Source organism: Castor canadensis, chromosome 3 (genome assembly GCF_047511655.1).
Source record: "Castor canadensis chromosome 3, mCasCan1.hap1v2, whole genome shotgun sequence".
Lineage (NCBI taxonomy): Eukaryota > Metazoa > Chordata > Mammalia > Rodentia > Castoridae > Castor > Castor canadensis.
Window position 1 is genome coordinate 178994815 of NC_133388.1, and position 12263 is coordinate 179007077.

At 34.5% G+C, this 12263-nt stretch overlaps 1 protein-coding gene across 1 annotated transcript in view; it reads right to left on the reverse strand.

The window, feature by feature from the left end:
- The window catches only part of Mrpl13 (mitochondrial ribosomal protein L13), a 35911-nt gene that overhangs the window by 19603 nt on the left and 4045 nt on the right, over positions 1–12263 (reverse strand). The window contains exon 3 of the mRNA XM_020169576.2: positions 1111–1204. Coding sequence (XP_020025165.1) covers positions 1111–1204 — 94 coding nt within the window. The remainder of the gene's footprint in view (positions 1–1110; positions 1205–12263) is intronic.

Consider the following 12263-nt stretch of genomic DNA (forward strand, 5'->3'; position numbering starts at 1 on the left):
AAAAATGCTGGCAAGGATATGGGAAAAAAGGAAACCTTATACACTATTGGTGGGAATGAAAATTTAGTCCAACCACTAAGAGAATCAGTATGGAGGTTCCTCCAAAAACTAAAAATGGAACTACCATATGATCTAGCTATACCACTCCTGGGTATATACCTAAAGGAATCACAGTCAACATGTAACAGAGATATCTGCATACTCATGTTGCCATGGCACTATTAATAATGACCAAGTCATAGAATCAGGCTGGGTGCCCATCAACAGATGAATAAAGAAAATGTGGTGTGTAACACAATGGAGTATTATTCAGCCATAAAGAACGGCCAGATTCAAATATTGTATGTTTTCTCTCATACGGCTTTCTAGATTAAAACAAAACCAACAAAGAAAAACCCAAAACTAAACAAGCAAGATGGGAGAGAGAGCAAAGAAGGTTATAGAGTGAGTATGATCAAAGCACTACATACATGTATGAAAATGTCATAATGAAACCCATCGCTTTGTACGATCAATACACACTAAAGAAAATACCACTAAAACACCCATGAAGGAGGAGAAACACTTGAATAGAGAACGTTTGAAAAAGACTTCAGCATTTTAGCTGATCGTAAATTCCATAAACACATAAGTGATATGCCATGAGGAACACTTACACTACAGGAGCAGACTGCTTGACTAAAAGATGGAGGAAAGGTCACACTGTTCTTGACATCAGCACAACTGCCCCAGGTAAGTGAATGTACTTAAGAGACACACTGACAAACAAGACTGTGTCTACAAGAGAGGGAACTCTCTTTACACTTCTAGTGAGATTTCAGGATGGTTCTGGAAACAGTAAAGTGAATTACAGTACGCAGAAAGAAAGGAGAAGATTGACTAAAAAATAATTTTTATCAGAGAGGTTATATGAAAACCTTTAATAAATACTGTCAGGTAACATCTAGTATTTGCCATAGTTCTTTGAATATATTTTGAATAAATTATATAGGAGTAAAATTAGCATTTTCTTAAACACAAATTTTGGAAAATATAAAAAATATTAAAGAGCAACAGTACTGTTAATGTCACACATTTTTTCTATTTTCCTTGACAAAGGCATGATCTTACCCAGTATGTGAGGAGTACACTTTCTGTTCCCATTTGTTTCCGGAAAATGCAATGTGTCTTGTATTCATTATGACAACATGATCTCCACAGTCACCTAGATTTAAAAAAGAAGTAAGACTTTACATGAAAAATCAAAACCTTAAGAAAAAGTGGTGTTGGTTATTTATAAAGTTATTCATAGATGAAAAATACATTGAAAACTAAAAGAAAGTAATAGTGCAACATGAAAAATTCATGAATAGATTTATAACTTTATATTTAACACCTAAGCATAAAAAGAGCTGGCTGGCTACTTGGAAAATCTCAACACTGGAAGGTAAAAGAAATTTAATAAAGATGCCAATAACCACAATACATCCTTAAGGCAAACTACTATTTTTGCTCTACTCTTCCCATTAGTAATTCACTTCACCAAAAATGTTTATATATTAGTACCTTTAAATACCTGACATAAATTTTCCTTTACAAACTACAGAGAAAATGGATACAATATGTATATAAATGTAAGAAAGTATGTAGTACCAGAAAGCAAATTGAAAACAAATGTCAAACATTACAATTGATTATGATTCTTCTCAGATTTAGAGAACAATAGAGCCCTATGATTTTATGTTTAATTACTGCCACAAGGCCTTTCCAACCACATTTAATTAGTTAAATTTAAACTGTCACTCTCAGCTATGAAAATAAACATATTTGACAGGACAGATGACCTGAAAAATCAAAATATATGTATTGCAATAATTTTCTAGTGAAAAATACCCGTTTGTTCATATAAAAATAAACAAAATGGTCAAAAAGGAATTATTCTCATAAACTACTATTTGTGAAAAGAAAGCAATTTGAAACATGTATTAAATGCCTATTCTACTAAAAGAAAAAAAAACCTCAAAAGAGTCTAGAAGTATATTTAAGAAAAAAAATGGCACCAAAATAAATACAAATAGATGTGGCATATGAACTCTAAAGATTACACTGAATTTGAACAGAACTTTCAGAGAGAAGGAATTACTGTACACAGGAGAAGGATAAAGAAAGAGGATAAAAGAGTGAAAGAAAATACAGAGGTTTGAAGGAAACCTGGAAAGTTTCCTGTTAGTGGACTGAAAAGGAAAGTCTGATATTTGACTAATGAAATGATGAAAAATTCCCTAAAAATGACAGATGGTGGGTTACTCAGGCATGTAGGCAAATGCACCAGAAAAGTAAATAAAGAAGGTAAAAAGATACCTCAGACCACCTGAGAGAATGCTAAAATTATCTCAGCTTCTCTCAGATACTTTATACCTGAAGAAGTGGGCTTTTCACGATTAAGAGATTTGCCGAAGCCCTTACCAAAGCTACCTGGAATGGAACTTGGATCTTTCCATGACACCTACTTGAAGAAAGAAAATGGAATCTTTAAACTTTCCACTAAAGCTGAATTTATTTTCTAAATGCTGTTTAAGCTTTAAATATACACATTTTAAGTAACTTAAAATACATTTATAAAGATCACGAAGAATCTTTGACATTAATATATTACCTCAAATCATATTGTTTCAGCTCTAAGGTCTAAACATCTTCTAAGAGGGAAAAATTATCCCTCCTTAGTAAATTATTAATCTCTACTAAACACTCTTTGAAGCATTTCCCTGCTAGCTCTAGATGAAACAAACATGCGATCAATTATTTGTTTTTATTAATGTAAAGCTATAACCCTGGTTATCGTACAATTGCTTTTGTCTAAATTTCTAAGTTAAATTAATACATGTTTTCATTTAAAAGTTTTTAATTAAAATCTACATTCTACATGTGTCAAGAAATGTTTCAAAGACAAATTAATTTCTTTCAACTCAGAAAAAGCTATGTTTAAAAGTTTAGTAAGCAATTTTTAGAAATAGGAATTGTGAGTTTATTCACAAAAATTCTTACCTTAGATTTTTTTTTACCTTATCTGATTTCTTTGGAAAATATTAGGTGCTAATTTAAATAGCCAAATAAATTCAAACTAATTCACTCCACTTGAAAATTCAAAAGCGTTACACCAAGGATCAAGGAACTTAAGGTCCCATCGCGATTACAATTGGAGCAAACCTCAGTCCCACACTTTCAGTATTTTGGGCATCTACTCCCATAAGCCAGAACTCACACTTTTTTTTCTTCAAAATTTCCTTGGAGGGAGCAAAATAACATTTATTCAATTATCTTCTATGTGCAAGGTAGTGAGCTAGCCATTTCATATTCACTTTCTAACACTGGAATTCTCACAACTGTCTTATTAGTTTGCTTTCCCTGTCTTCCCCCTTCATTTATTGGCAGTACTGGAGTTTGAATTCAGGGCTTCATGATTAGTAGGTAGCAGCTCTACCATTTGAGCAATGGCCCCAGTCCTTTTTGCTCTGGTTGTTTTGGAAATAGGGTCTCACTTTATGCCCAGGTCAACTTGGATCTCCATCCTCCTATTTTATGCTGCCCACCATAGTTAGGAAGCATCATGTCCATCTTTTTTCTGTTGAGATAGTCTCATTAAATTTTTTTGCATGGACTGGTTTGCAACCATAGTTTTCCCAATCTCAGCTCCCTCCTAGCTTGGGATGACAGGCCTGTGCCACCACACCCAGTTGCTGGTTGAGATGGTGCTCTCACAAAATTTTTGGCCAGGCTGGCTTTGAACCACATTTCTGTTCATCTCAGGCACCAATGTAGCTAAGATTATAGGCATGAGCCACTAGTACCCAGTTTTTAATGAGCAAACTGAATCCAAGGTTAAACATCCTAACTTAAATTACATGGCTAATAAGTGGTAAAGTTAAAACTGAAATCCAATTCCAGTGGCTTCAAAAACAAACCTCATTCTTTATCTTCAACCAGGATGGCAAAGAACTGGTGGGTGAAATGCCATATGTTAGCAATGCTGACTCAGTAACTGGTCATGTACCCCTTTCTGTTAAGTTCTGAGAGCTCCGAAATCCTTTTCAACTTACTGCTTCTAGGTTAAAGTTACGTGCCAACTTCATAACTCTCCATGTTCCAACTCCTTAGGTAAGTATTAAAGGGGACCTATAATATAGGAGGAAAATTTCTGTCTAATTACCAGTCTTTCCTATGCTACTTCACATAAGGGTAAGCTTTACTGCTTGCTGTAGTTGCTGTTCCCTGCAGTACTGTACTACGATCTGTACACACATACCCCACGCAAGCATGCACACGTTCTCCAAGTGTGTCTGTGTGTTCCTTTCACTAGGAATGCCCTCTTTATCCCCACATGTTAAATTCTATTTATATTCCAAGTTCCCATGTAGAAACCAGTTCTCAGTCTTTCAAATATGAAAATCAACTTCCTTTGATTCTACAAAGACTCCTGGAGTTTTGTTCTTATGTAAGTTAACTCTCCCTTGTCACAGCAAGGTGTATTATTCTCTCCAACTGAACTGTAAGTTCCCTGAAGACTCCTAATGCTAGATGCCTTACACATTGAGAGTAGAACATGATGACTAGTAGCATAACACCACTGAGCACAGTAAGTGTTAAAAGAAATCCCTGCTGTTCTCTTCAAACTCTCTCTGAAACACTGAGCAAAATGCCTCGGCAGAATCTAAGGTAACCTGTTAAGTTTGGTGGAAGTCTCGACTTCTTCCAAAATCTGCTTTATTATTCTTTTTCACTGATGAATAATTAATCCATGCACTACTTATTACATACGTCCTAATGTCAATTACTATTCTTGGTGGTACTGGGGTGTGAACTCAGGGCCTCATACTTGGTAGGCAAGTGCTGTACCACTTGTGCACTATGTCTAGCCCTTGCTTTCTTTTTGTTGTGTTTTTTTTTTAAGGTAGGATCTTATATTTTTATCTGGGATTGGCCTGAGATCTGTATTCTCCTACTTGTGGCCTCCCAAGTAGCTAGGACTACAGATGTGAGCTACTATACCCGGCTTATTTGTTGAAGTGGAGGTCTCATGAATAGTGATCCTCTCGACCTATGCTTTCCAAGTAGCTGGGATTAGAGTTGTGAGGCACCATGCCCCGCCTCCAAGTACTATTCTTGCCATTGAGAACACAGCAATGAACTCTGCTGAAGTCCTTTATGTCACTTACGTTCTAGTGGAGGCAGTTAGACGATAAACAATCAAATAAATACAGAACTGATAAAATTGGGGAATAGAAAAATGGGGTGGAAGACTTAATTGGTACAGCTTTATTTTTCCCATTAATTTAAGTTTTCACTGCTTTGGGATAAACTTCTAAAAGTGTCATTGCTGTGTTGTATGGTAAGCTCCTGTTTAGTTTTATAAGAAAATGACCCACTCTTTTCCAGAGTGCCCGCATCACTTTCCTTCCCACCAGCAGGCGATGCGTGGTCCATTTCTCCACCTTCCCATCAGCATTCGTATCACTACTTTTTACTTCAGTTATTCTGATGATATCTCACTGTGGTTTAATTTGAATTTCTCTAGTGGCTTATATTGAACATCTTTCATTTGCCATCTGTTCATGTATTTTGCTCATTTTCTAATTAGATTTTTTTAACTGCTGAGTTTCAACAAACTTCTTTATATATTCTAGATACAAGTGTTTTATAAATATTTTCTTCTAGTCTGTTGCTGCCTTTTCCTCCTCTTCACAGAGTCAAATTTCTCCTTATAAGCTCTTTACTTTACCACAATGGTTTTTAAACTGTAATTTGAAAGTGTCAGGTCCTTAACTGGCAACTCAAGGACAAGAAGCCAAGGTCTTCTCTCTCATTCAATCAGTACATACAGTACTGCTTTTATATTTCTAAGGTTTGGTGTGAGAAATGTTTGAAAAATTGCTGTGACATGAAGTGATATGAAGAGCATCATAAGCTTATTAGGCACAATAGTAGATATTAGATTAGATCATAAATCTGATCTTTGCTATATTGCACAATATGCTAGCATTCATAAAACTATCTTTAAGAACTGTGTGCAACTTTTATTTCCCTTCATTTCATGCAGAACAGGGGAATTTTAAGGTATTATAAAGATACTTTAATAACACTAAGGAAAGGTTTCCCTCTGCCTCTTTTTAAATGCTTAAATGGTCCTCCTCAATGAATAGATCTGTTGGCAGTATAAGGACTGGAGTCCTCATGAAGAAAATCATAGTCTATAAATCACCACCTGCCGTTCTTGTCATTCATCCATAAATTAAACATGTTTAAAAGTTTTGAGGCTCTACATTCAGAAGGACAGCCTAATTAAAAGGATGAGGGAATTATTTTCCTAATTTCCCATCATTTCCATGTTAACCCATATTTCTCATAAAAAAAATAACCTTTTAGGGGTAAGGGTGTAGCTCAGTGATAGAGTGCTTGCCTATCACCACAAAAAGAGAAATGAAAACCAAAACAACAGAACAATGACAAAAAAAAACCCTTTACAAATGGAAAATTGTTTTTTCAACACTTCACAAAGGTCCATTTGACAGATAAAGTAGTTTAAATACCATATATATTACATTCAGATACATTACAGGCTAATTTTTATAGCCACTCCTAGAAGTATGACCATTTGTGATACTATTTTCTTGGGAAACTGTAGATTAATTTTCAAATGAATATGTGTGCAGTGATTATGAACCCATAATACATGTTTAATAAGTGCTAATTAAACTAATAAAAGTTAGAAATATGCCTTTAAAAGACAATATATTTGTACTTTGAAAACTGCTTCAAACTTAAAATTTTGATTTTAGTGACATCTTGTGGTCATGAAAAGTTTTGCTAATATAAGTCATATATTCAATATAGTGAGACAAAGATGAATTTAGTCCTCAAACAGTAAATCTCTAATTTTATAGAAAAGCTACTGTCTATTATTAGAAAAAGATGATTTAAAAAGTGGCCATAGTAGCCCTTCTGGTATTCTAGCAGAATGTATATTACTTAGTATTAAGCAGTACTTGTGCAATAATTAATGACTTGCTTGTAAGGAAGAATTTTAATTGAGGGGACAGATAATTGCTGTAACTGGAGATAGAAACTAGGTGGCTATTATTAATTCCGTTTTTCAAATTTTGTATTATCAGTTTCTACAAAGATAGCGTAAGAGAATTATCTTGTTTGCTCTTTGCTGATGTTATTTGTAAGGACAAAACATATGAGCAGGAAAACAGTATAAGTCACTGAGAACTGGAAGGGGGATTTCCTACATGAGAAAACAGGAACCTAAGTTGTAGTACCTGTGTGTGTAGCTCAAAAACAGTGAGAAAGTTACTCTGATTTTAGTTTTCTTATGTCAGTGAGGCAGTTAAGAAATTAAACAATTTTGTAACTTGGTAAATCTATGACTATGCATTTTTCTAGTCTGTTAAAATATTTTTATAGAAAATAGTGTTATTAATAACAGAATAAATTTGCCGATGACTATTTTACTTTCAAAATGTAGTGCATTCCATTATTCATGGATTTCCTATTTGCAAATTTGCCTAATTGTTAAATAATTTGAGTCGCATGCTGTGCACACTTCCAGTTGAGGCTGAACAAAGCAATGCTTTACCTACTTGTTTCACCTCTTATACTATAAACCATGTCATTTTGGTGGTCTGTCATATTTTTGGCAACTGTGTATTTTTTGTTAGTGACTTCATCGTTTAAAATATCACCCAATTTTGTTACTGGAGCTCTGTATAACATTCCTAAGTGCAAGAAGGCTATGATGTGCCTTATGGAGATACTATGTATGGTAAATAAGCTTCATTCACAAGCGTTACAGCGCCATTAGTAAGAGTCAATAATCAAGAATCAACTATCATTATGTTCTTTTTACCATTGTGTGAAAAGGTTCATCATATTAACATTTAATCATAAGTGATCTTAACCATAATCACCTGGCTAAGATGACAGCTGTTGGTTTGGATTCTGTGAAGTCATCGTTTCACCTTTCTGTTATTTTATTTTTTGAAATTAAATTGCTAAGTTCAGCCCACACTTAAGGGGAAGATGATTTAGCCTCACCCCACTACAGAGAAGCAAGAGGATAATTTGTTATGAAATATGTTAAGATGCTAAAGCTACAATAGTTATTCATAAACATACTGAGGAAGGCACTTTGAGGCCATGCGGACTTTGAGTTCATCTTTAATTTGGCATTCATTAGCAAATCTTGCCTGCAGTCATTGCTACTGTGGTGTTCCAATAGCAATTTTCTATTTCTTATGTTCATTTAACATTTTTTGATTAGGATTCTTCAGTAAGGAAAAGCTTTCCCTCTTTCTTAGTTTAATTTGTTTGTTTAATCATGTACTTGTATAATTTGATGGATATTTCTCTTATGCTTTCTATTGCTCTTAATTGTTTTCTTGTCCAAATTGCTCCAACTTCGTCCAGTTCATATTTTGTCAAATGCTCCTCTGTTGGCAGCAAACAGTGTAGTCAAGGCATTGGATGATATTGTGATTTCTTCCTCTGTATGACAATGGGATTTTCTTCGATGAGAGGTGACTCTGTGTGAAAATCTATGTGATTTGTGAGCTTCAGAAAGAAAACTGAAGGAAAAGAATTGTTCTCACTAACTGTGAGAATTATTCACAAATATATTTGAAGCAATCAGTTACATTTTGGTTTTGGTGATAGAATGGATAGCTGTATCAGAAAAGGATAATGAAAGCATGTATTTTCTTGACTTGTTTACATATTATGAAGAATAAGCATGTGTTTTCTTAAGTGAGACACCACATTTTCACTACAGATATTAATACTTGAAAGTTCTGTCTGAGTCTAGTAAAATGTTACACAGTCATGTCTAATAAATAATTACTTATTGAGCTTCATCTATATATCCTTCACTGTTCATTTTGGCATGCGGAGAAACAGAAATATACATATTTGTTGTAGGAAGAAAGACATAATTTTTGCACTGAAGAATAATGGTTGCTGATAAAATAAAAAATAGGAAAATAGTTCTAAAACAATATTCTATGTAGGTAAATTACATTTTATGGTACAGATGGTAAGGGATGATCCTAAATAGAGACTTTATTTGTCTCTCCTTGTTGTAACTAAGCTTTAGAGGATTTAATTTATGACTCATGTTAAAATTTGAAATGGTTATAATACGTAGTTTAAGCTGATGCATTTATCCATTAGAAGAAGGAATATGTTGCACTCATAATAATTTTTTCTTATTGCTTGGCATAATTATTTAAAACTACTATGATTTAGACTTCTAGCTCCAGGATACTCAAATATGATATATAGCATTTACGAGGTTTCTGAATGACCCTCTTGATTTAACAATTTTATTGGTAACACTAAATAAAAAACCAAGGCATTTCAAAGTAAGACTGCTAAGATTATGTGATATAAAATTCTTTCTTTCCTGATCTGTATGCAATCAAATATGTTCTTATTCTAACATGGTCTTCTCTATCACAACATGCAGAACAGACTTCCATTACTCCACAGGGGTCTCTACGGTACCTGGATTCAGAAATAATTCACTTCATGATACAAACACAAAGCCTCAGGAAGATGTATGTGCTTGCAGATGACATTAGACTTTCTTACTCACAGGGGCAGTCAAGTTAAAAATGACATAGGTACCATGTATTTGTGGGGTCACTTAGGAACACTCGAAATTGCAAATTAAAGTTGGAAACAAAAATGTAATGTTTTAAAACAGTAATACTTAGAATGTTTTTACCAATATCAAATTTGCCTTTGTTATCAGATCACAAGGTTTTTGTGGCCTATATATTTTGGTATCTTACAATCCAGTGTTCAGGGTTCTGTATTCTCAGTGGCATTTGGCCCTCAGTGAAAGACTATAATTGCTCTCTTGATCTGAGAGTTGTATCTCTAGTGAGAGGCAAAAATTAGCTCTGAAAGCAAAGATTCAGGGAGGTTATCGCCACATCCATGTGTATATTTGGAGCAATCAAGCTGGGGGAGAAGATGGAATAGTTTATGGGAGTTGTCCTACCATGGAATTTGACGACATACCTTGCTCACATCTGACAATATATTAAAGTGTAACATTATGTAGTGTAATAAATTTCATTTTATTTACAAAAAAAAGAATCAACTATTATCTATCTGCCTACCTACAAAGTTATATATTGGCTGGTTGATGGAAATGCTGGGGCTAGAGGCTCAGAGGAGCTTAAGCCTGTGTTTCCTCTATTAGCACTCATTCAGTATTTACTAATCCAGTGACCAGTTATAGAACATAACTCCCAGGAATAACAAGAACTGACTGTATTTCTAAAACATCTTCTTGAAAGTGTCATGGCAAAAGCTACTTCTAATAAGCATCTCTTATGGGTCGCACATTGTATCAGGTGGGTGAAATACAAAGCTGAACGAGACAAAAATCTTTAGATTCATATTCTATACTTAAAGAAATTTTAGAGTATGGGCTCATTTAAATATCTTATTGAAATGTTGTTAAGTGGAGAAAAAAGATTAGAGCACCAAGTTTAACAAATAGGGAAAATCATAAAGTCTTGCTCTTTCCCAGTCATCTGAAACACTTTACCACCTACCTTCATAGATCCAAAAATCTAACTTAGCTCGAATGCCAAGGTGCTAGCTGAAAATAATCTTTTTATTTTCAGAACTGATATTCATAAGTACAAACATTCATACAACAAACATTTCTTGCATTCCAATTATGTGTGAAACACTATTATAGACACTGGGGATTCAACTGTGAATAAAACAAACTCAGTCTGGTAAAATAAGGAAGATAATGAATACTTTCATGCCAGGTAATACATGAATGCTACTGTTTTCAGAAAAAAAAAGAGGAAAAAAAAAAAAAGCAAGGTAAAGGTTCAGTGAAAGGGTGAGCAGGCAGAGGGATTAGGGAAACAGCCTTCCTCAAAATACAAATGATTGAGCAGAAATATGAAAGGTGTAAAGGAATAAGCCAAGCAGATATGTGGTAGAGGGAATAGAATGTGAAAAGGCCCTAAGGCAAAAAAATGTGCTTGTTAGGCAAATTAAGGAAATGGCAGCAGGCCTGAGAGGATTGCTCAGGGGATGGAGAGGCAGGAAATAAAATCAGACAATAGGGGCCACATTAGTAAGTTCTTTCATGGCATTTTCATTGGCAGAGCTTTAGCTTTTACCCTGCCATTTGGAAAAGACAACTGAGGCAGCTCTTGGAGAAAAATGACATGAGGGCAGATATGACAGGGAGTGCAGTAGTTTAAAATTAGTGTAGAAGGGAGAGATGATGAGACGTGTCAGATTTCGGGCATAATTTCTTTCTATTTTTTTAAGTAAATACATTTATGGAGGGGGTTTCAACAAAGAGGAATCACAGATGAAGCAAAGGCTTCAAGCCAGAACAAGTAACAGAACAGAGATGCTATTAATTGAGATAGGGAAAACTGGGAAGGAACAGACTGGTTTCAGCTGGGGAGTCTGAAGCCAGATGCCTCCAAATAGGTTTATTTGCTGGAGAAGTCTACTAGATTCCCAAGAGGATTTGCTGAGCAGAAATTGGTTATGTGGTTCTAGATTTCAGGGAAAGAGTCAAAACTAGAGATACACACTTGGGAATCATTAAACACAAAGAAAAGTTCTGGAGCCATGATTCAGAAGTCAATCATTTAATGAATGAGAAGAGGTTCCAAATGTTGGGCCCTGGGGTGCTCTCACTTTTTAGTACTTACTAAAAAGAGTACCTAAAAAAGAGTAAGTAAAAAGAGAATGGCATCGAGGAAAATAACTGAAGATGGTGTTTCCACTAGAAAGTTCTCTATTAAAATTAGTCTCTATTCCTCAAAAAGTTCATGACAAGAAAAACAAAATAAAAGGTTTGTTCTCAATTAAAAGAGACTAAGGGAATGTAACAACTTAAGGCAATAAGTAAACCCTGAATGAATTTAGGCTGAAATAAACAACAGTTCTAAGAAAATTCTTGGGAAAATTTAAAATGCACTGGAACGATGTTTTCTGAGATGTATTCATAGGACAGGAATTATTGGCATGTAAGAAGCTATTGCGTCTTTAAGCCATTAAGTTATTGTTCATTTTCTTAGGTGTGGCTATGGCATTTTGGTTACATAGGAAATAATCTCTGCTCTTAGGAGATATATGCTGAAGTATTTAAGGAGAGATACAATAACACCTAGAGTTTATTTTCAAATGGCTAAGTAAAAAACAAATGGTTAAGTGTTAGCAATCATGTTATTTAG